This window comes from Syngnathus typhle, linkage group LG1, assembly GCF_033458585.1.
Source record: "Syngnathus typhle isolate RoL2023-S1 ecotype Sweden linkage group LG1, RoL_Styp_1.0, whole genome shotgun sequence".
Classification (NCBI taxonomy): domain Eukaryota; kingdom Metazoa; phylum Chordata; class Actinopteri; order Syngnathiformes; family Syngnathidae; genus Syngnathus; species Syngnathus typhle.
Genome location: NC_083738.1, coordinates 12422926 through 12447835, shown reverse-complemented (window position 1 = coordinate 12447835; position 24910 = coordinate 12422926). Strand labels below are relative to the sequence as shown.

Genomic DNA, 24910 nt, shown 5'->3' with positions numbered 1-24910 from the left:
CCCTGACCTTAACACCATCTCGTGTATCACACAGATGTAAAAAAAAAGCCATGATCAATCGTATTACTCAGCAATAACTGTGACGCACAGATTGCTGTGCCATATACACCCAGTTCTTCTTTAATTGATGTCAACTTGTACTGTAACTCGAGCCACATTGTACATCCATCTATTTTCTAGACCACTGGTCCAGATCGTTCTTTGGAAGACGCAATGTGCAACTTGGACTGGTCATCAGTCAATCACAGGGCACTTGCATACTAACAGCCGTTCAGACTACATTCACGCATATGGACAATGTCACAGAAAGAAAGAAACAAAAAGCTCTATTCTATTTTTGAATCGTGTAGACTCTTATAGAGGAAATGTCACAAAAAATACAAGCTCTGATTTTAAAAAGCCGTGTGCTTACTTCATTGTATTCTGTAAAAGTAGCTCTTATCTTTGCCTCGTCCCAGGATTTAAAAATATGTTTACATGCTTGGCTTTGTAATCTAAAAATAGAGATGAAACAGTCAATTGTGCTCATGTATGTGTGTGGTCATTGGTCCTTGTGGGATGAGATTATGCATGCAGGACCACTTTGAGGTGATGTGTTTGAGCCTAAGCAAATTATTTGATAGCAGCTGGGTTTGCATGCAAAACAAAAAAAAAGAAAAAAAAAACAGGAAATCTGTGTCGTGTAACTAAACGGATAGCTGACCTAGGAGAATGGGAAATAATCCAATTTGTGTCCCAACAAAGGCTTTGGATATGAAAAAGGGAATCTGAAGGCGGATAAATGTAGAGCGAAAGAAGAGAAAATAAAAATATTACTAAATTCCCAGATGTTAGAAACTTTCCATGGAAATAACAAGGACTTTTGGAAAATTCGTTGAAATGTATAGAGCAGGAATTTACCAAGTTGAAGTTCTGGTGAAGTGAAAATTTGTGTTAGCAATGCTTCGGTGTCCAATGCAAGGGAAAAAAAATCATTCAGCCAGGATGGCTATTGTGGCTGTAAAGTGACTGTTATCCTAGATGGCTATTTTGAAAAAGAGGAGGCAGTTAAGAAGCAACTTTGGTGTGCTGCGGGTAGAAACTGTGAGACCTAAAGCGCAGGAGGTATAGGGTGTCACCTAAAAGGAAGCGAGATACAGACTGAGGGCTGAGGTGCAGGAACTTAATCCTGCGGCCAAGACAAAAGCTGATGATAAAAAGCCACGAAGAGAGAAACTTATACAGAAGAAAGGGCAGCGGCGGAGGAAGCGCTCGACTTGGAGCGGGTCCACAGGGTGAAGGATGGGAAAACATTTGGACAGCACAATTATTGGAAGCAACTGTTGAGGAAAAGCCATAAAACTAATGACCTTTTTTTCAACCAACTTTGTACTGGATTTTTGCACTTTCAAAATAAAAAGATACGACATCATCTGAGAGACGAGAGAGGGAGGGGGAGGGCAGGAGAAAGAGAGAGAGAGGGAGATAGAGGGTGCGTGCGCCTGTGTCACATCGAGATGTTCATGATCATTCGCGAGTCGACGGCTGCGGGAGGCAGTGCTGCAGCCATGAGCGTGCCTCAGGAGAAGACTGCCAAACAGGTGTGTGTTTACGCCATATCCTCCACACACACAGTCACTGTACTAGGAAAAAAAAATTGCGCTAATATGGATTTCCATCCAAGTATTTTATTCGAAGTGTTTGGTTTTATTTTTATGGACCTTGTTTCAAACCTGGGGAGTGGTGATAAGCAATGTTATGCAATAGTTGCAGACTATTAATATAAATAAAAGAAAATGGATGGATGGGATAATAATAATAATAATAATAATAATAATAATAATAATAATAATAATAATAATAATAATAATAATAATAATAATAATAATAATAATAATAATAAATTTGAATTTGAGTGTGAATGCTTGTCTATATTCATCTTGCAATTTTCTGTGCATGGGCGCATCTCACATCTTGCCCATCTGGAATAGGATTCGGCTCCACCTAAACCCTAATGAGGATAAGCGCAATACAAAATGAGAACAAAATGGATTATGTGTTATATTTAAGATAATAGACCAAAATACAACTTGAATTGTGTATGTAGACATGCAATACATTATACAGAGTGGATTTTCTAGTATTTGGTACCTTTCATGTTGCTAAACAAGATTACCAAATTGTGATGCCGTGCAGTTTCAGCATCCGTATCAAATCATTAGTTGCCATTGTGTGTGTGAGCAGGGGTGTTTGAACACCATAAATCTTGTCTCATGTTGCACTGTGTAATGTGTAAGAAAAAGAACATTGATTTTGAAAGAAATGATTTTATTATTACAATGAGGGTCATTTTAAGTTTCTCATTTTCACCCCTGAATAAAAGTGACATTTGTTTGTTTTAAGAGTAAACCAAGTCTGACCTGAGGTTCTCAATCTGCTTTTCTCACCAAAGGTGCAGGCTGCAATCAAAAAGAAGGTAGAGAAGCAGAGGAAGCGCACCGGTGAGCAGGGGGGAGTCATTACAGCAGATATTCAAGTGTCCACACCGCATCACCTCCCGAAAACGCTCTCTGAGAACGGGCAGACGTTGGAAGAGAGGCTGGAGCAGATGATGGAAGGACCACAAAGGAAAGACAGCAGCAGAGAAGAGGTGGAGCAGTCGGAGCCTGTCCACTTGCTGCCTATCGTGGACTCTGTGTTTGGACAGGTAGCTCATTGTCAGCTGTGGTGTGTGTTTCCATTGCCCTCATAAAACCAGGCTGCATGCTACAAATAGGGCTATTAATATCAGTAAAATAGGGCATCTATCTAAGAGGTTGAAAAGACATTGGAGAGGCCAGAATACGATGAAAAACATGATATGGCAAGGGTGCGCAAAGTGAATAGAGCAGAGTGCTCTTTGCCCCTATGAAATTCTTAAATCTATCAAATGCATATTAAATTTAAAAAAAAAATAATTGCCACTATGAAATTCTGAAATCTATCCATCCATCCATTTTCTGTACCGCTTTATCCCCACGGGGGTCGCGGGCTTGCCGGAGCCTATCCCAGCTGTCATCGGGCAGAAGGCGGGGGGCACCCTGAACTGGTTGCCAGCCAATCGCAGGGCACACAGAGACGAACAACCATCCGCACACGCACTCCCACCTAGGGGCAATTTGGAGCGCTCAATCGGCCTACCAAGCATGTTTTTGGGGATGTGGGAGGAAACCGGAGTGCCCGGAGAAAACCCACGCGGACACGGGGAGAACATGCAAACTCCACACAGGGAGGGCCGGAGGTCGGATCGAACCCGCACCCTCCTTTTCCCAATCCAATGACCTCTTGATATTTGACCATTTAGGACTTTGAAATAAACTTTTAATACCTTAAGCCAGATCAGAAGGGTTATCTATGCAGTCAGACAAGTCCTGTACAACACTCAACCACTAAAACATATGTTTTCTTTTTTTAAATTAGAGCAACTGTTTCATAAATATGAATAGGTGGACAGGGTCTCATGAATGTGTTAAGCACTGCACATTATACAGTGGTGTCTTAACTAATGACTTTCGTTTGTGACCATGCTCATCTCAAATTATCTCTCCACAATGAAATATATTCAGAAATAAAATTCTAGATGAATACATACATATCTTTCTTTGGTTAATGTTTGATCGGACAGTAAATGTCAAACCCCTAAAACATGACATTTTTCTCCTTTTGCAGAATTATTTACTAGCACACAAAACTGCTGCTGGTTTCCTACCATATAGGCTCGTATCGCAAATATCTGCTCGAACAGAATGACAGCTTGCATTTTAAAAAATCATTAGTCGCATTACTTGTCGTAAATTGAGGTACTCTACCACTGTGCAGTGAATGCTCTCTCACAGACATCTTATATGACGAGGTAAAACACTGCATTTAATACAGCTACATCAAATATATTGCATCTCAGTGCATAGTGGGCACTTCATCGTTAAGGATGTGATAGCGTGTGTCGGTGAGGATTTAAGCTCCTTTACTTTAGGAAACATTAGGAAAGTGTAATCCGTAACAGATAGCATCATGCTCAGGCAGAGTTATGATGATACAGCCATACCTTGGCAGCCATTGCACTCTGGCTTGCCAGGTGCCATCCCATTACATCTCATGTCACTCACAGGATGACACAAGAGAGGGCTGTAACATATTTGTGTACCTACATACATGTTGCATCTGTCGGCTCAGGAATAACGGATCGTGGTGTTGGAAACAACATAAATAAAACGAGAGGGGATTAAGATGGCCTGTGAGTCATTCTGATTCCCTCTTAGACTGAAGAGGATGTAACATGCTCACGTCAGCAGGAAAAAAAACTGAAAAAGAAAAACAGCTGATGTCAGTTATGCTGCCACAGGTCCAAAAATAAGTGTGAGAGCGTGTCAGCACAATCAGGAAGAAGTGGAAAGAAATGAGTGTCTCTTAATGAGGAGCTCATTACCTGCTTGTGCTGATGGACCCTCAGCCCACACAAAGTGAACGGAAATGAAAGCGTTTGACATTTCTCTAAGAATACTAACACACTCATTCTTTGATGTAATGTCAATTCATTTGAAGCAAAAAAGTAGAGAACCCTCCAGCTCACTTCAAATCAGTCATTTTTGCTAGAGGCTAATAAACAGGTTGCCATTTTTTATTGACAATTCCAAACAGTTTCCTATTTTTTTCTAAAACATAAAGTAGAAGCCATCCAGCAAGCATCTTGGCCAGAAACTGACATATTAGCGAGAGGCTAATAAAAGAGATATTCCATGGGGTCAAAAAGCGACAAATAACGACATAAATGTCTTCATTTGCTTGTGAATCCTCCTCTTTTTCTTTCATCAAAACTGCGCACCAAATTGTTTTGACCTTTGTAACTTTCATTTCCCACCTTTCCCCAAATCCCCCACCCTACGTCTCACTATTCAAAATTCTCACTATTTGTTTAAATTTCAGTTATTCATACCACAATAATGTAATAAAGCGCGCCAACAACCAAACATCTGCTTAATCATGAAACTTTGAGAAGTTAAATATATCATTATCACTGAACAGACACAACAAAGTACTATAGTTTATTCAAATTTGAAGGGCCACTCTCTTCCTCCAATAATTAAAAGAATGCAGAAATAATCATTATTCATGCACATTAACATTGCAATTCAATGAAAAGCTTTGTATTAAATAAACAGATTGGACTGGTGGGACACCTTTCTCCTGCCCATCATCCAGAAAGCAATGCCTCACAAGTGTTTGCCCTGACAGTGTTACCTGAGTCCAACCAATATATTTGTATTTTTTCTGTTCTTGCTCTTGCATATTGGGCTACGTCAAACGAGTAAGATCAGATAATGACAACATAGTTAGTATCAATTACCACTGAACCCACCCGCCCCTCATCCCTTACACTATACCGTCAATCTCTGACTGACAGCTCTTGTTAGATGACACCAGTTGCTGATCATCCGACACCAGATCTTTACTCAATGCACACGCACACACACGCACGCACACACACGCACACACACACACACACACACACACACACACACACACACACACACACACACACACAAACCTAATTTACATAATGAATTGAAATGTGATAAGAAGGAACTGAGCAGCTAATTAATCAGTTATAATGGTATGAGCTAGGTGCTGATCTCAGTACGTACGGATGTCTCCCACTCAACTCATCTGGGTGAGTCATTGATGTGTCCAGACCGGTTGTTGATTAACCAACATGAAATTACTGAAATTGTAAAACCGTGGCAGGAAATTACGTAAGTGACTTAACTGACTAACTGATTTAACTGTCACACAATTTTGAAAGCATTGTAACTACCAAAAGTGATACTGGTACCAGTCTTGCTAATTCACCTGTAGAACTAATGCTAATCTTTTCAGTGTAAGGGTTTAGTAAGATGCAGTCATGAACAAAGTACTAAGTTGCATCATCAGGCTGCAGCCTGCGCTGAGTGAGAGCATAGGCCACATGAGGCCTACCATTCTGGGGATGCCAATTGAATCCGGCCCATCTTGTAATGATTCAAATCATCGACAGCAGGAGTCACAACAGTTACTATTGCCATAGGCAGAAAATTGCTGGCCAGTAATACGCTCCCCTACGTTCATTTCCAACTCAACAGACCATGGCACACACTCATTCACTGATGTTATTGCCATCCATCCATTCATTTTCTGAACCGCTTAGTCCCCACGGGGGTCGCGGGAGTGCTGGAGCCTATCCCAGCCGTCATCGGGCAGTAGGCGGGGGACACTCTGAACCGGTTGCCAGCCGATCGTTATTGCCATAGTGTTCAATGTGTGGATGGCCGACCCTAGTGGTGGAAATGAATACATTCACCTCAAACGAATATATTTTTAGTGATGAAGTGTATGCATCCAATTTTTAAAAATCATTCTCTATTTAGCTTGTTTAATTCATTGTGGGAGGGCTCGGCAACATAACCCCCAATTTAAGAGTTTAATTAATTCCACCATACTTGCAACTCAAACCCTTTATATCTCAAAATCAACTTTTTCCAATGAAATGAATAGAAATAATATTAATCTGTTCCAGATCCCCCAAGAACGCATCACAACTTTTTAATGTCTTCATTGGAAAAAATGACACTGAATTCTAAAATATGAATACAGTATATTTAAAAAAGTATTAAGAAGATCATAAAGGCAGAAACAAAGTGGTTTTAAGAAGTTTAAATTTGCACTCACTCACTCACTCACTCACTCACTCACTCACTCACTCACTCACTCACTCACTCACTCACTCACTCACTCACTCACTCACTCACGCACGCACGCACGCACGCACGCACGCACGCACGCACGCACACGAATGTCCCCTTTTTTTCTCTGGCGCCCTCTAGTGGCAAGATTTGCATACATCATCAGTCCAAAAAAGACATGCAGTACATGCAATACTTATTTCTTATCTTCTATTCCCGTGACCGGTTTTAACCATTGTTCTAATTTTTATCCTTTTTCGCACGTACATTCATCATCGTCAATGTTCACACAATACTGCATCGGTGACACCACAATTATTCCCTTAATACAAGATGCTAATTGCTTGTTTTTTTCATTTAGTTTTTTAGGGTTTTTTTTGTGAAAAAACTTGATGCACCAGCCGTCATATTACGAGAAAGTTGTTTTTCAATCATCGCTTTAAAATAGCAAATAGGTGCAGATTTCTTGGCGTTTTCTGTTTTATTTTTCCTTGTACCCTTTCAGCTCTTCTTTTCATCATCACATCCACTCCTTCAATCTGATACAGCAACGATTAATCCCCTTCTGTTTTTACCCTCTTAATTCTCTTCCTAAAAGCGATCTAGCTGCAGATGAAGTCATTTGGGTGCTGATACAACATGTGAGATTGATGGAGACGCTCGAGAGATTACAGTAGTTGAGAAGTGTAAAAAGAGAATTAGAGATGCATCACTCAAGTGAAGCATTCAGTTTAGTTGAGGGCGCTTATTTTGGTTCATGTATGCAATGACACTGGGATGGGCAAAGGTAGGCGGAGTCAATCAGCCTTGTGATTACTGGCATAGATCAGAGGCGCTCTTCATCACTGAGTGGCATCACATCATCACACTATGGGGGAACACTTGGAGTTTTTCTCCACAATGGAGCAGCTGGAGTTTTGAAACGAGCAGCTATTGAGGAGACAAAGGGGAAGAGTGTGAGGCAAGTGGTGCAGAAAAGAAGAAGAATATAGGTTGGGAGCTTGGGTGATGGGTAACTGCACCAAATCATCCATGAAAGAAAAAATGAGGAAGGTAAGACTTTAAGTATCATAACTGGCATAGAATATTTCCTTATTTTGAACTAACTGAGATGAGCTTGCAGGGTTAGTTCGATCGCCATTTAACCAAGGGAACCGTATTCTCGTCAGAGCCCATTTGAGTTTGTATTTCAGGCTTGTTTCATATTACAAATGACTTATTGATAAAACGTGCATTCTAATATTTGTGGGTTAAAAGTAAAAGGATTGTATGATTGGACCTTAAGAAATGCATGACGGAATGTAATTGCCCAGCGGTTGTATGTTTGTCATCCCTTGATCCTTCCCTAAGAAATTTGGCAGTTTGATCCTGGACATGTCATGGAGTACAAGTATGACAAACATACAATGTAATGCAATTCCATACAAACAATGACTTTGAATATTATTGTTAATCAGCTTTTAAAATAGTATTTTCTTTTTAATAATATCATTGCATTAGTACTGTTATGGACATTATGTTTTTGTTGTAACTGCAATTTTAATGAATACCTTATGTATTATTATAATGCCCCTTTTCTCCATCGGTTGGCTCCAGGACCTCGCAATTTGACTTTGACATACTAAGAATTCTTTTTCTAATCAGTTTAAAAAAGGAAAATCAGTATTCCAAACACGGTGCAACAGGAACACAAGAAGTGACAATACAACAAAAAGGACAAGACAATAACAACCCACAATTCGTAACGGTATGAGAGTCAGATCCACAAAGAGCAGACATCATAAAAGTGAGGACATGGGACCCAGTCGGCACAAAGGTTTCAATTGGGTCACGCTATTGATTCGCTAGCCGGCACACTATTGGTAGAGTCTAAACACAAGCTAATTTCACCGAAGATAATGAAGACGGTATGTGCTTTAATTCTTGATCCTCTGGGTCGACTTGAAAGTATGTCACAGGCGTGACAGATACTTCAGTAAAATGCAAAGATGGTCACCCCAATTGGACAAAAACAACACATTTAGTAGACATGTTACTGTGTTCAGTAATGCAAAATTACTTTTATCCGATTACTCAATTAGTTAGTGAAATAATCAGTACAACGTAGCTTATAAAACTATCCGCTAGTTGCAGCCACAGTTGACACATCTTGTATCTCTTTTAAATTGGAGAAAAATTCTATTCTGAACTAAAAAAGGTTAGAAACAAGTCAAGTAGAAACATTTCCAACGCTTCCTTGAAATGAAAATTTCTCTGAAAGATGTTGTTATTATGTGTCAGCAAACATGGCTGACTGAAGACAAGGCTAACAACCTGGTCTGCCTCTAAAGGGGGTGTCAGTGGGGGGTGAAGTGATGGGCTTCAGGGGCGCCCGACAGCAGGAAGAGCAAGACGAGGAAGTGGAAGAGGATGTGTTCAAAAATCCTTTCGGGACGTTGGTGAAGAACAGCAACATGCACAAGATCGCGGGCCCCGCCTGCGTCTTTCTCAAGCAAGGCTTTTTGCTGACGCTCGTACGTAACAAGGTGTGACCCATCCCTGCTCATCTTCATCCCTCCATCATGGCCGAAATCTACCGCATCACCGCTTCGGGGTCGATCGTTCCGAACCATGGATAAATGATTGACTTTTGATTGTGTGGCACTCACCCCTCGTGTGTTGTGGTCCAAAACTACTGACCCAGTTCTCAGTTGATCTTCCATTCCATCCATCGTGCTTGTGCTTGTTGGGGTCAGGGGTGACATGGGGCCAATCTGGCTAACTTTGTGCAAGAGGCGGGTTACAGCATGGAATGGTTGCAACTTGCAAGCAATCTAAGTAATCCTTAACGTTTTTGGTGTTATATGCGGATTTTTACAAACGCATCTGAAGGGCTGCAAATGTCTCTACATACATATTGTTTAACTATCAATGAACTTTTTTTAGTTACATGAAATTGCTCATCTATTATACAAATTTGTTTAAAAAAAACATCTGATAATACTTTTGAGAAATCTATCCCTCCCTAATTTCTTTATTTGAAATAGTTGTATTGGTTATTGTGCTATAGTAGTTTATATTTCTTGAAATTGTGAATTTTGTGTTTTCCTTAGCTTTAAATTATTAGCATCCAAATGACAACAAATAAAATGAAATAAAATCTACAACTTTTTGTGCAATGAAGCTGAGTTTAATTTTTTAAAAGCCGAATTACTGAAATAATTCAAGTTTTCCAAGAAATTATTACTGTAACTGTAACCCTCCATTTATGGTCAATGTCACCATTATCGTGGCATTAAAAAAAATGTCTTAAATATATTTGTTATAAACCTATTAATTAAATTGGTGAATGAGCAACAGAGGTTAAAAGCTTTCAAGTCGATGAAATTGATCATCATTGCTTCCAACAGGATCGAGAGCTGAGACCAGAAGAGATGGATGGTGAGTTTTTTTCTATTTTTAAATACTACCTTTCCTCTTCTCCATCAAACTGAATAAAATACCTCCTGACTTGCGCTTTTAATCATGTGCATGTCTTCAGAGCTCCGTGAAGCCTTTTTGGAGTTTGATAAGAACAAGGATGGCTTCATCAGCCATAAAGACCTGGGGGAGTGCATGAGGACCATGGGATACATGCCCACCGAGATGGAGCTCATAGAATTGAGTCAGCAAATTTGTGAGTGGATCAGAAGCACACTCAGCAGAATATATTTTCGTTGTTTTGCTGATTTTTGATAAAATGTCCAATGCAGGTGGAGGCAAAGTGGACTTTGAGGATTTTGTGGAGCTGATGGGACCCAAAATGTTGGCAGAGACTGCAGACATGATTGGAGTGAAAGAACTACGTGATGCATTCAAAGAGGTCTGGATATTCGTCTATTTCTTATACATTGTGGTTCAGTTTTGATCAAATGCACAATGTCGTGAAACCCAGCATATTTGTGGTTTGGAATTCATAAATTGGCCTATTTATATAGTATGTGTATTTGTTGTTTAGGGGGGGGGGGCTTTGCTTGATTATTTGCTCGAAAAAAATAACATATTTGTTGTTTTTGTGCTCCGGCTGAAACCATGTTTGATTTGAAAATTCGCTCCAAAAAATGATGGATTCTCTCTTTGGTCCCAGTTTGATTCCAATGGTGACGGTCAGATCAGTTTGTCTGAGCTACGCGAGGCCATGAAGAAGCTGATGGGAGAACAAGTGACCAACAGAGAGATAAATGAGATTCTCAGAGACGCGGACCTCAATGGAGACGGTTTGGTAGACTTTGAGGGTGAGCGCTGAATTCTATTTGTATTTTGTGACTGTGTCTCGAAACTCAACACATTTAATTTCTGCTCATTTGCTTCTTTCAGAGTTTGTGAGAATGATGTCCCGTTGATGTGCATCACACGGGCGATGGCATTTAACACAAAAAACAGGGACGACTCGACACATCTTTGTCTGTAGTTCTAGCATTTTATGTTGCTATATAAAAATATATATGTATATAATTTTAAAAACAAAGTAACAGAAATTGTATAACACAGAATATATGGACAAAAGTGTTGGAACAATTTTTAAAAATAATTTAGTGTTCCCGAAGGCATGCTTTGATGAGTTTGGTTTAAAAGAACTTGAGATCTGAGATCAACAGGAATAACACATAAAAAAACAAAAGTTTTCTTTTTATTTCCAATTTATTCCAATGGCCAGGTGTCCTAATACTCATGTCCATACACTTGTAGTCAAGATGAAATTGCTGACTTTCTGTGTTTGTTTTTTATACGTCAAATATTTGCATGTAACATTCCGTTTGTAAATCTGTAATAAACAAGTTTTAAATTAAAATTTTAAAAAACAAGAGCATAGAAGCAGCCACTGTAATTTTACTCACTTTATTATCTTTTTACTCCAATAGACCAACCTTTGATGTTAAAAGGTATGATTTGGATCATGCATATTAAGCAAATATTTGATTCAAAAACAGATCATCCAATTGGCATCACACAGCGCTACAATGGTTTCTGAATTGTTTCGAAATCAACAGCGTTGCCCAGCATTGGCTATTTAAATTCATGACAAGCTGTTATATGGTTTTCACGTAGTAAGTCACCTGACATCAACATCTTTGAAACAATTGTTGTTTTTATTGAAAACTTGGCCAGGATTCTGTACAGCAGAGTGTATGTGCAATACACAGGGGCCAGAGCAGGAGGTGCTAAAGACTCTTTTTCCCATAGTGCATTGTACCCTGAATCACGAATCTTGTGTAAAATTGCAATAGGTGTCTTGTTCCTTCTTCAGACCTTTGTAGGAGAATGAAGATAGGGACTAAAACTTAAAAAAAAAAAAAAAAAAAGGGGGGGGGGGGGGGAGAAAAGGGAGAAACTAAGCTCAGCCCATAGGGGAGAAAGAGAAAAATGGACAGTGAGGAATGGATATCCTGTCCACGAGATGAGGTCCAGGTCAAGGAGACCCTCACTGCTTTTCGGCCGTGATCAGGTAAGGCCTTAGACGTCTCTTCCCCTTCCCCTCTTCTTGCGCCCCTCTCCCTCACTTCCGCTCTTTCTCTTTCTCTCCTTTCCCGAGCCTCACTTGCTGGCCAGGGTGTAGCAGCCTTGTTGGTGCCACTGCATGTCGCGGATACGGCGCACAGACTGCAGCTGAGGGGTGCGGGCGCCGTACTCGTTGAAATGCCTGAACTCGCCCTTCTCCAGCAGGTACTGACTACCACGGTAGCCGGGGAACTGGTAACCCACAAAGCTGCGAAGGGGGGAAAGAAAATCACACATATGTGAACAACGGAAAGACGACAGCTGGCGTTTGATTTGCGGCGTTCCACTGTGAGCTGCACTCACGTTCCGCAGCTGACGATGATGCTGCCCACTCTGTCGGTGAATCCGTAGGAGAAAAGGCTGGGGACGTCATCGTCCATGATCTCCATCTTGCGGCCCTTGAACTCTCCCACTTCATGCAGGCAGATCTTGTGCTTATCAGGGTCCTTTTAGGAAAGACCCAAAGAAGCTCAACACTAGTGATTCATTGAGATGGAGAAGCAAAGAAGTGTTTTTAGAAGTGTGTGTGTGTGTGTGTGGGGTACCATTCGAACAGGCCTGAAGGACAGTAGGTAGTCATTCTTCTGACAGTTGCTCCAGGAGTCCCAGCGAGGATACTCGCCCTTCTCCAGGATGTACATCTCACCGCAGAGATTTATCTGCTCAAAGCCCACGAATCTGCCAATCAAAATGGCATTATATCAGCTCACTGCAAAGACACAAGTTGACGGGGGTGAGGGGGGGTCACTCACGGCCCGCTTTCCACACGGAGAGAGCGCACGCGTTCCATGCCCAGCTCACAGATGTTCATCACCTCGCTGCTGATCTCGATCATGCGGCCCTGGAAGTTCTCCTGGTCGAACACCAACATCTACGAGAAGAGGCAACGCACAGTCACGTTTTTTTCACAGAAGAATTTCATGTCAGAGAGGCTCTCACCTTGTAGGAAGTCAGGCCGAACTCTGACTTCTTGCTCTGAGCAGCCTTCCCATCAGTCTGGGAAGAGGATTTGGATTTGTCACTAGACATGATTGCTGGGTCAGAAAAGAAAGGGACAAAGTTATATAGTGGCACGGAGTGTGTGTGCGTGTGTCTGTGTCTGTGTGTGTATCGTGCATATGTGCGCCTTACCTGATGCTTACGCCGAGCCTCACTCAAGAGTGTGAGCGGCCTGGGAGCACCCCTCCCTTTTATACGCTGGCGCCCGCAGGAGAGGAATTAAGGCAAGTGAAACAAATCTGCTGAGGTCAGAGGCGTGACACAAAAGAAAAGACCGCATCATCAGAGGGGGACGGACCCACGATGGGCGGAGCCAGTGTGGCAAGGTGGGCGGCATCCAATAACCAACACAACCGATACACTGTGCATACCTGGTTGAATCAAACTTACACGATCGACTTGACAACACACTGGTACAAATTGTATAGATAAAATATGAAACATAATATGCTTTTTAATTATGTCGCAAATGTTTAATATTCATGTTTAACATGCTAAGACTGCTTCACACAAACTTGGTTTGCGATTTATCTATGTGGAACTCTTCTCATAAACTTCTGCTGAGTCCTGAAATGTGGGGAAAAAATTGTGGACCCTATAAAAAATTAAAAAAAAAAAAAAATGAATTACCTACAAACCCTGCTGCATCCTATACTATGTGAATATGATAGCTACTGCTATTTCATTTATATTGCGTTGACGGATAAAATCGCACCTAATGGGCTAGACAAGAAAACATTGTTGTGCAAATCAGTAACAACGTCATCATCATCATCATAACGATTCTCAAAGCCTGACATGTTTCGAAGATTTTCAAGCTGATAAATTTGACAATTTATGAATTGTGGTGAATAGCCTCCCAGCCTTTAGGTGCCCCCTTGTGCTCCACTCTTAATCCGCTCACTCTCCGCCCTTATCAGCGATCCTTTGTGCAGCCATACACGCTGGATTGCTGACTGGGGTCCGAACATACCGGACCCCCTTTGTCTTTTCTCTATGATATGTGCTGAGGTGGTCACTGCGGCCTGGGGGCGCGCCTCTCTGCGGACTGCCAATAGTGCAAGAGTGCGCATGGCCTGGCGCGAACTCGCCGCTGCAAGAGAGCCCCACCCATTGGCCGTCCCTCCTTCACCACCCCACCCTGAATGACCTGCCTACCCATATAAAACTGAAGCGCCAGGTCCTCCCAAAACTCTACGCGAGGCTGGCAGCAGGTGCGTTCCACTCCAGAGCTCTTCCGGTAAGGTCCTGTCTCTGCTCCAACTGCAAGCACAATACATGTCAAAGAATGGCTGCACTGAATAAAGGACAAACTACTGAATATATTGATGTTTTTATGCATAATAGAACTAAATCATTTTCTCATAAGTGGGTGTTTTTGTCGCATCAGGCGTAAAGATGTTCCGAACTACAAGGTCACCGATGATGCAACCCCTGGCCAACTCAGGAATGGGCATGGCTCCCTTCTTCAAGGTAACACTGAGGAGTGAAGACGGGAACGTTATTTACATTTTGGCATTTATGATCTGATATTGCCTCGACAGGTGACTGTTTTTGAGCAGGAGCATTTCCAGGGCAAATGCCTGGAGTTGACCTCCGAGTGTGGTAATATCCAAGACTGTGGTCTGGACAACATCCGTTCCGTCAGGGTAGAGAGCGGCGCGTAAGTCTCAGCGAAGTTTTCTCACCGAGGCCGAAATGTATCAACCTTGTTGGGATTAGCACCTTGAAATGTTCACATGGATAGTTGCTGGACGTCAAGAGTTCTTTATCTGTTTGTGAAGCTGGGTCGGTTTTGAGCACCATGACTTCCAAGGCCAGCAGTTGATCCTGGAGAGAGGAGAATACCCCCACTGGGACTCCTACAGCGGCTCCCTCGCTTACCACGTCGAACGTCTCATGTCTCTGCGCCCCATCTACTGCGCTGTAAGTATACATTAGACTCGGAATGGATCTCCCCACGCTTCCTCGTGATCCAAGACCGGCTACCGTCTTCCAGTCTCACCAGAGTAGCCGCATGGTCATCTTTGAGAGGGAGAACTTCATGGGCCGCAGCGTGGAGATCTCTGATGACTACCCCTCCCTGCAGGCCATGGGCTGGCTGACACCTGAAGTGGGCTCCATGCATGTGCAGTGCGGCGCGTAAGTTTCCAGAGAGCTGTCTTTCCTATTCTGAATTTGGGAGAGTGAGTGTCCTCGCAGAACATTTGGCCTTTTACATGGAAAGCGAGTTTCAAAATGTTTTGGCTTTCTTCACCTCACTTTGGCAAATTCAAATGAAACCAATGCTGCCCAAGCCTTACGGAGCCAAGTCACCCATTTTAAATTAAAAAGCACTCGCACCAAACAGAAATGTTCGAAAGAGTACAATGATATGATGATCTTGTCTTAGTTGAGACCTTTCTGTGATGCAAGAGTTGCTCCATGTATGCCAACGTATGACTTTGGAAGTGAAGTCCTACTATTTGTTTCCTCGCGCAGCTTCGTGTGCTACCAGTTCCCTGGCTACAGGGGCCAGCAGTACATCATGGAGTCTGAGAGACACAGTGGTGACTACCAGCAATGCAAAACTTGGGGCTCCCACTGCCAAACTCCCCAGATCCAGTCCATCAGGCGCATCCAGCACTGAGAGGAAGACAAGACTGACATAGCAGCTCCTTCCTACCTATGATCTCCTCCTTTCTGTCTGCTCCACATTCCTGCAACCCACTCCACACTGCTCCACAAATGAATGTGAGAGACAATATAGCACTGCTAAAGCACAGGGAACTCCGCAGTCCACACACACACACGCCAACATACGTACAGTAGATGACACTCGGGTAACGTGTTTTTTTATTTGGTTTGAGGGCCCAACTCACAAACACATATACTGAGCTGAAATTAAAGGCCACTTGAAGGAGAACTTCCTAACTGTGGCGCAGCTGGTGTGTGATCGTTTTGTGTGGAGGAGGTCGACTCACAGGTTGATAGCAAATAAAGTCCTTTTCACCTCAAATATGTGTAGCCTTTTAGTTTTTTCTTGAAATATTGGCTCAGGCGCTACTTGGTGGAAAGAATTTGAGAACCACAGCAATAAGATATTATTGTCAAAAAGAGAACCTGCATTTGATTGAAAATGATGACCATGAGGAATATAAGTGCTGATTAATGAACAGCTATGTTTTATCAGATGACAGAATGCCATTTTGTACTGAGCAAAATGATGGAGTCCAGTGTTTGTTCCATTCCTGACATATTCTTCTTTTTCAAGTTAAGGCCGAGTCGACAGTACTTCTACGGGTTGCAGCCAGGTGGCGCACTCAACTCCGCTACAATTGCAATTAAAAGAAAAAAAAAAAAAAGAGACGGTTCTTCTAACAGAAGATAAAACCGGGCCACTTGTATTTACAACAAATGAGCAACTTTTAAACAGTATCACTAGTGTTGTTTTCAACTCAACCTTCCCTTGTATGCGGGACAACGGACCAAACATGCCAGTAATAATCCAGGCGGTCAACTGAAGAGGAGATGCCGAACAAAACAGTCTTTACAGTGAAAATTGAGGTGACTTACTAGGTGTAGGTCAAGTAAAACGCTTATCCTGATGCTACACGTTAAAATCTGGTCCTATTGAATTCCATTAGCGTCACTAATGCAACTCAAAGAGGAGGGCCAACTTGGAGGACTGGGACTAAGTCAACTAGTGTACCTCAACATGATAGATCCTGGGCATAGCATTGTTCACAGCACTGTCCACTGACAAAGAAGTCAAGTCCGCCCCTCCTACGACGTCAATCTCGTTGTCAGTATCCTCCTCTTCGTTCTCTGAAGACGGTGACCAGTTGATGGTGAGCGGCTCGGGGATGGATCCCGAAGCTCCAATCACGTCGATGTCATCCTCCTCTTTACTTCCTGTTTCAAGGTTGACATCTGTTGATGAGAAAAAAAAGTGGTGAAACACATAGACAGTTCCGTCAGCTTTCTTTTTCGATGTATTCCCTGCAGCTCGAGTCGGTACCTGCGTTCGTATCATCGAGCTCTTTGCCGTTATTATTTTTTGTGTTGGTTGACATGGTGGTCTCATCATATGACTTCACAGGAAGCGGAATATTTGGCTCTGAGTGCGTCCTCTTGGCTTCACCGCCGATACCCGTTGTCTCCTCTTGCGGCCGGGCTCGCCTCTTTGCTGCCCTCTTCTCAATTCCTTTGTTTTCACATCTGTCTTGAACCTCAAGTGTGCCACTCTCACTTTCACTGGGAAGCGGTCTCTTCTTCCTAGGTCGTCCTCGCTTACGACCTGGTTGGCCCATATGTGGTGGTAGTTTTTTTTTCGACACTGGCTGATCCTTTTGATAAGACAACGTCAGGGAAATCACTTATTTGAGTGGACCAAATATTACGCTGGTCAATGATTTTTCTTTTACGACATCTTTTAAACAGAGTTGCGAGTAAACATTCGGAGATTCTTTTTTTTGCAGTTACTCTGAACGTTCCTTAGTTCTATCTCTAGCACACCAGGTTTTTATCATCAACGCATAATAAGAATATCATACATTCATTATTTGCAATAGCACAGGTTAGAAGGCCATGAGCCAACTCACTGCGATCTGGGTTAACTTGCATCTACTCCTGAGAGGATAAGCCTTTGCAATAACCGAGACTGGCTGATGCTTCGATGATGGCCTGGTCTTCGCTCGTCCAAGATTCTGTTGAGGAATCACACCTTGATCAATAAACAGATTCTTTTTTTGACATGAAGATTTGCATGTATACACAGTGTGTCCCTAAAACAACTCTTTGACTGCTTTTTGCACATGTATTCCTGAGTTTTATTTTAAGTACTAAACATCCTAAACAATGAAAAACGTACGATTTGTGTTACCAGAAGTACAAAACCATCAAAGATGGAGCAAAGTGAAGTTTTGTTTGGATTGAGACCATGTTGAATTCCTTGCAGGTTCCCCACACCTCGTGGCAAAGGATTATCATTATTTGGGTATATCTCGAGATTTTCATACTGCAAAATCAGCGTCAGTCAGAATAAGTAATTGGCTCAATAAAGGTTGGGAAACTGTGGTCTAAACTTCAATTGAGTGATATTTTCTTTAATGTAACTCATGAGACGTATCTGTTAGTGAAAGAAGTCACGTGCAGTCGAGAAGTGAGTTTTTGGGACAACCTGTACGTATATACTGTAATTAATTGAGCCCACTTGCTACCTTGACTTCCTGATAGCTGACAGGATTCAGAGCGTTACACGTACTTAGTTGCATCACGGGCAAGCACCGTAACCTTTTAGGTCCTCCAACATCATTTCTTTGAGCCATGTCCCTCACTGACTCATGGATCCGTTCCTTTGCTTTTGCAGGAAGCCGTTTCTTTTTTCTGCGTTTTCTTGCAGTTTTAACTCTCTTGGTGGCATTGAGAGTACTTGCTCTTCGCGTGTTGTAGTGTGAGGACCTTGTTGCCGGTTGTTTATGCCGTGGGCGGGGACGGCGACTGCCACCTTGCTCCTCTTGTGCCTCCATTCCAACACAGTTGCCACCGTGTTGCTCCAAGGACTGCAGGAAGTCATCCAGCATAGTTACAAGATCAACGTCCACCTGCGGCTCCAGATTGACCACCTCGCCGTTTGCTCGTCCCGTAGCGACAACGCAAGCATGAGAGTGAGTGTTGCCACCACTGGTGCAACTGCAACTTTGGATTGCTGCAGGTGGCTGGCAGTATGGAGTGCTGCTGCACAATTTGCCATCCATTTCCCTCGTCACTTCCTCAAAGAGACAATCTAAGTGATCTGGCGGGTCCACACGAGGTGGAGGTGCAGGACGTAGGGCAGTGCGTGACACCTGGCAGAAGAAGGTTGTTAGAAATGCATTTTTTTTTTCAGCACATTTTTGTTTTCGCACATTCAAAGGTTTAGAGAAGGTGGAATTATACTCACCTGTGAAGTTGATAAAGCATTTAAGATTTATTTGAAATTTGTTTACCTGGCCGGCTATCCCTTAGCTAACTTATAATGCAGGTGTGCCTAATTTTTTTGGCCAATGAGTAAATAGTGAAGATGTGAAGGAGTATGTGTAAATATTACGCACAAAAGAATTGGGAGACCTTTCTGTAACATTTACAAGTGAAAATTTTAGAAAATCTAGTCTTGGCTTTGTCAAACCTTTGAGCTCAACATCCAGATTTAATTTTTAAAAGAAAACATTTTGTAGATGGGGTGTTCAATTGTGTACCCTGCTAATTGCGGGTGAAACAGACCAAACCCTGCCGCAAATTAATGAATAATGGACAGCCCATTCTAATTGCCTATGGATGCAGCAAGATGCCACAAAGCGTTGCCAAGCAACACTTCGCTTCCCGCCGCATACATGGCGTGGCATTTCTATGCATTTCACGACCCGTGTTTGGCATATAAAAACAAATGATTCGAAATCTGAACTCCACCAGCAAAGTCCTCCGCTACCTGGTATGACATCACCCAATCTGGTGTTTGTGCGTCTTTGTGTGTGTATGTCTTCATGTCACCTGTGTATCCTGCAGTGTTTTGTTCCTCCTGCCACGCGTCACGTCGTTTCCTCCTCCCTTCCAGCTTTGACTTTGTCCACTTGGGCAAAAGTCCTTGGGCTGCCTTTGTCGTCTTTGGGGGTGGCTCCATGGTAAAAGGTGGCGAGTCTGTAGGTACAATTTGCTGCCTGTGGCTCCTCCCCCCTGGCCTGTCCTCATAGCGGTCGCCTTGCCGCACCTCTGCAGGAGCGACTTGTGCCTCTTGCTCACGCCCACTTCTTGCACATCCACCGTCTGCGTCCACCCACCTCTCCCCCTCCCTCTTTTGCGAGCTTGCGGTCTCCGTGCTGGTCTCTCGGCGCCATCGCGCCGCCTGGGCCGGCCACGCGGCCTCCTACTAGCACGCCCCGTGTGCGAGGCCTCCTCGGACCCCGCATTTAAAAAGTGGCTGATGAATCCTGGGATGTCGTCTTGATACTGCTCAAACTGATTGTCTTCAGCTCCTTCAGCCTCTAAAACTATGGATTCAGCCTGACTGTTGCTGAACAAGCTCAGCGACTCTGCAGTCCACGGGCTGTCCGGGTATTTGGTCTCAGAGAAAGTTTGAGGTTTTTCGGCTTCATTTAGCAAGTAGATGAGGGGAGTCGGAACACTTAGTTGGCCATCATGATTGTTGGCCAGTCCTAAACTCTCAAACTGAGCCACGTCAATGGTATCATAGGTAGCCACGGACTGACAAGAGGGGATGGAGCTTGCTTGCATCTCTTCTGTCTCAGTCGGCGCATTTTTTTTGCCACTTGGAAGCGTGTCTTCCCCCAGAATAGCGCTGCCGACACTCACCTCCTGTCTCAAGCTGGAGACTTCCTTCTCATTGAGCTCTGCTGGATCAGTCTGTACACCCACCTCAATGCCCATGCCGCTTTGCCACTGTCTCCGTGTGACCTCCACCAGCCCCAGGATGCCCAACTTGGCTGCTGCCGACACTGCCTCCTGCTTCTCGCGCTCCCCCTCCCCAGCCATCTCCCCTGAGTACAGCAGGCTGACCACATGAAGGAGAGAGCTGGCGCAGACTGTCCCAAATTCCACCATGTGCTCTTGTCCAGCTGGAGGCGCCGATGAGGAGGATAGAGCATTGGACAGCTGAGGGCTGATGGCCGAAAGGACACAGCTGTGGGCTGGCACTGAAACACCTGGGGGGGAGGAGATGCCATCAAGGATGGGCGATGGATGGTCATGCTTAGGGTAAGGGGGCCAAAGTCATCAAACACGAGATGGGCCACATCAAACTTATGATGTCCATGAAAACAATCAGCTAAAACCACACAATTTCAATTTTTTTCAGCTAAAACGGTCCCAGTCCATTGGTAGAAGACACACCTTCACCAAGGATGGACAATCCTAATGTGGATTAGTGCCAAATTGTACATATTTGATTGGTAACTGGGCCATTAACAAACAAAAGAACATAACTTTTTGTGAAGCAAAGAAAAATGATCATACAATATTTTGTAGGTATTAAGTACCATTTGCTCGCAGTAGAGTGTCACAGAACTGTCGCTGCTGTTGCTGTCTCTGCAACTCCGCCACGAGGAGGGCTTCAAATCCGGGCTTTCGGTAGCACCACATCTCCCCAGCAACTGGAGAGGAGCAAACAAGGTGAATTTTATTTTTAAAGCTTGAAATATATTTTCTGTTGATGTGCGCGTGTGTGTGTGTGTACATTTATATATACAGATTCAACACCCTGTGCCCGATGTAGCAAATCAGCCCCAGAACAGAACCAAGCCTCCTCCAAAGTACATTTTCTACTTGTTACTCGTACTAAATTACATATGAGCATGAGTTGGTTAAATGGCGTACTGGGTAAATGTGCGTGTGTGCGTGCACGCGCGCTTTTTATAAATATTTATTCACTTTAACATACAAAATGAGTACAAATATTGATGGCGTGCGTATATTTGAAACTGTTGCAATTTTACATATCTTAGCAGTTAAGGAGAGCATAATTCCTTGAAAGTTTTAACTACAAAATTGTTCTGGTGTGATTAATCATATTTTATAAAACCGAAGCTTAAGTTGAGTAATCACAATACTACCCCACACTTTGTGCTTTAACCGGGACAAAAGTTGTCATGCTGAAGACTGACAATATAAAATTGGTAAAAATTCAAATTCAAAACAATATTCCAGTGCGGACATTAGTTCAAGAAAAAAAACTAAAAGTTTATGGAAAACCCAATTAGCATTGCTGCTAATATCCTAGCAAGAAGCTCGTAGCTGTCACACTAAGCCGGTGTCACGCCGTGCCGTTACTTAAGTAACCAGTAATGAACTGCACATATACGACTTAAATATGATCTGGGCATGGAATGTGAAACATCTTATTTATGCGTTCTTGTGAGCTTCCCTTTGCACGAAGCAGTGAAGATGACAAACGTGTAAATTGCAAGTGCACTCACCGTTTGCTCAAAGTTCACCGAAAAGACACGTTATTTCAAATTAATAAAACAAAATGTTTTTTTAAAACATACCAATAATGTACAGTAACACCAAACAGGACTTTGTGTTCGAGCGAGGTTTCTCACGTTCGTTTTGATGACGTCATCGTAGTTATCCGCGGTCGTTTTTGGTGTAGTTTTCATCTTGACCACTGGGTGATAGTATCGTACAAACGATGAGGCAAATCCAAGATGACAAAGTTTGTTGATCGTGCTAAAAACAAGACTGTTCAGGCTTCCTTTTTAAACCTTTCGCCTCAAGGTTGTGGAGGTGTCCAGTATTAATCACAAAACCTCATTTTTTATCTGACGGAATTGCTCAAAAATACGAAATAAGTAACAAATAAATAGACAATACTAAATTATACAGTCATTTTCCTGTGTGAAACAGAAGTCTCAAACACAAACTTCACACACAAAAAAAGGAAAACTGCACTTAATTTTTAGAGAAAAGTAGGAATATTCAACATAGTACATTCCAGGCAACATTTTGTCACAATGAAAGGAACCTCTTTATTTTGCGATTTTCTTTTGGTTTTCATATTAAAAAAATCTCATTGGAAAGCAATGATATTAAAAATATTCATGCCTGCAATAAAAGACTGTGGAATGCTTACAAAAAGTATGCCAATTATGTGTGATTAATAACTACCGCATCAACCAGACAGTAATGCATGTAATGCATGAAATCAAATAGTTACCAGTTTTCAGGATCTAATGCCATCTTTGGTTGACCATTCTTTCAAATTAATCATTTAACATCTATGATAGTGTTATTGTAGAAGACAAGTTTTTGCAAACTATACACATGAGATGATGTATGCTCTACCATGTTCGTATTTCAATTTTTTGCAATATGTATCAAAACTAGAATGTCCCCAAACCTTTGAAATATACAGAGAAAACAAGTTTCTTCATTTTTCTTTGACCATTAAGAAAAATTACTTAAAAAAAAAAAAAGCTGTAACAGCCCAAAGGTACTATTAAAGTGGAACTCTTTTGCACAGGGTGCTAAAGAGTTAACTACACCAAAAAATGTTAAGCATACTTTGCCTCCCTCATAGTATCATGCTAAAAATGACAGGAAAGACACAAGTGAACAAATAGCATAAACAACACAATGATGTAGTCTTCCCTACTGATATTCACTTCATAATCCATCCGTGCCAGTCCACTGTGAGGAGACGCTGCCAGCGAGAGCATACTAATTTGTGGAAAGTTTATCCGGTTGGCTTGGAGTCGGCCTGGGCCAGCGCTGGTTAAACTTGACAAAGAAATGTGGGTCTTTGAATGGGCCCCCGAAGATAATGGCCTGCATGAGGTAGACGAGGGCCACCACCAGGAAGCAAATGAGGAAGAATGGGATGAAGGGCCTCAGATGGTGCCATGCCACACTGAACGCGTAGCACAAGCTGTCGATCCCACCCTGCTTTGTCCTGTGAGATGTGTACCGAAAGGAAGCCTGCGTCCCATCAAGTGTCTTGTCATCTGAGCTGGAAGGAGATGGACTTGTGGAATCAGGTGAAGCCATTTTGCCAAGAACTCAACTTTTCAACCAAAAACAGTTGACCATCCGGCAAGGTCCCCACATAATTCCATCAGTTTTTCTCCAAGGAGTGGCTTGTGATCACTTGTGCTGGATGTCACAGTATTTGAGCTTTGGAGCAAGATGGTGATAATGTGAGACCCACCACAGGGAAGCTCTAAATAGATATGACGCGGAGGAGCGAGAAGTGTATGAGCTCAAATTTTGGGAAGGGAATGTTTTTAACCCAGCATAGGCTATAAACATCATAGAAACACAAACACACACATAAGGCATGCAAGATGGCTTCAAAGCAATCTGCTGACCAAGTGACAGCTGACATACGACAGTGCAATAAAAGTCATGGACACAAGTGCTATAAATAATAAATGAAAACACTAACGCCACAATACATTTATAGCAGTAGGATAGTAACCTTGAAAATGAACATTCTAAAGGAGTAGGCTATTTTACAACCACTGTACAGTGACTTGTCAGTGTGGAACAAGAGATCACTAAATTATCCAATTTCATTTCAGAGGTCCAAATTTATTATTTATTTCCTACAAATTATATATCTTACAAATGATCTAACTTTTTTCCCCCATTCATTTAACGGAACACGTTACACTTTTTATCAGCCTCTTTCACCCAAGAGGATTTCACACCAAGGGTAATTGTGAGTAATTTGAGATGAACTCATTCTTTCAGCGCATTTCAGCAGTCTCCGTGGTTTCACAGTATATTTACCAATTCCCCACTTGTTCTTGCTGGTTTTTTTTTGTTTTGTTTTTTTATAAATAGATGTGAATTAGCTCAAGTCCAGCCTCAATAACATTTTTCTTTGCCGCCATTTTGCGACATCTTGGGGGCAGGTGAAGTGAGAAAAGGAGCTAAAAGGAAGCGAAAAGGAAAGTACTGCTTTTCCACCGGGGGCGAAAGGCAGAATAGACCCTGAACTGGTCACCAGCCAGTCGCAGGGCACATACACCGAGACAAACAACCATCCACACCACAGTTTTGAAAGCAACTTAGGTAGCTAAAACATTCCATTTACCCCATAATGCTCCTTGCTATCACGAAGTAACTTGACAAAGTGTCACAGTGCAATCTGAATGGCTGACACATTGATCTACAGCAACTAAACA

The 24910-nt window shown here is 42.4% G+C and overlaps 4 protein-coding genes across 6 annotated transcripts; 2 read left to right on the top strand and 2 right to left on the bottom strand.

The window, feature by feature from the left end:
• The first annotated feature begins 1219 nt into the window (after nucleotides 1–1219).
• Nucleotides 1220–11557, top strand: LOC133160232 (calcium-binding protein 2-like). The gene is made up of 7 exons (XM_061287901.1): nucleotides 1220–1580; nucleotides 2432–2686; nucleotides 10124–10154; nucleotides 10255–10389; nucleotides 10466–10575; nucleotides 10840–10987; nucleotides 11070–11557. The coding sequence occupies exons 1-7, from the start codon at nucleotides 1497–1499 to the stop codon at nucleotides 11093–11095; spliced, it is 789 nt and encodes a 262-aa protein (XP_061143885.1). The 5' UTR covers nucleotides 1220–1496; the 3' UTR covers nucleotides 11096–11557.
• Nucleotides 11558–11575: 18 nt separating this feature from the next.
• Nucleotides 11576–13489, bottom strand: crybb1l1 (crystallin, beta B1, like 1). The gene is made up of 6 exons (XM_061287907.1): nucleotides 13383–13489; nucleotides 13191–13285; nucleotides 13004–13122; nucleotides 12797–12929; nucleotides 12555–12697; nucleotides 11576–12459 (listed from the first exon to the last, which is right to left on the bottom strand). The coding sequence occupies exons 2-6, from the start codon at nucleotides 13278–13280 to the stop codon at nucleotides 12288–12290; spliced, it is 657 nt and encodes a 218-aa protein (XP_061143891.1). The 5' UTR covers nucleotides 13281–13285; nucleotides 13383–13489; the 3' UTR covers nucleotides 11576–12287.
• Nucleotides 13383–24789, bottom strand: LOC133160188 (uncharacterized). 3 transcript variants are annotated; one of them, XM_061287837.1, is made up of 9 exons: nucleotides 22325–24789; nucleotides 21263–21376; nucleotides 19761–20929; nucleotides 18452–19078; nucleotides 17834–17938; nucleotides 17251–17578; nucleotides 16942–17162; nucleotides 14409–14513; nucleotides 13383–13492 (listed from the first exon to the last, which is right to left on the bottom strand). In XM_061287837.1, exons 2-8 carry the CDS (start codon nucleotides 21363–21365, stop codon nucleotides 14445–14447), a joined length of 2622 nt encoding a protein of 873 aa, XP_061143821.1. In that variant the 5' UTR covers nucleotides 21366–21376; nucleotides 22325–24789; the 3' UTR covers nucleotides 13383–13492; nucleotides 14409–14444. The 3 variants fall into 3 exon arrangements, with proteins under 3 accessions (XP_061143821.1, XP_061143828.1, XP_061143834.1); XM_061287844.1 differs by having other exon boundaries at nucleotides 13383–13489; XM_061287850.1 differs by lacking the exon at nucleotides 22325–24789 and adding an exon at nucleotides 22199–22295.
• Nucleotides 14453–16228, top strand: cryba1l1 (crystallin, beta A1, like 1). The gene is made up of 6 exons (XM_061287921.1): nucleotides 14453–14490; nucleotides 14641–14723; nucleotides 14795–14913; nucleotides 15035–15176; nucleotides 15250–15392; nucleotides 15732–16228. Exons 2-6 carry the CDS (start codon nucleotides 14649–14651, stop codon nucleotides 15877–15879), a joined length of 627 nt encoding a protein of 208 aa, XP_061143905.1. The 5' UTR covers nucleotides 14453–14490; nucleotides 14641–14648; the 3' UTR covers nucleotides 15880–16228.
• Nucleotides 24790–24910: the final 121 nt, after the last annotated feature.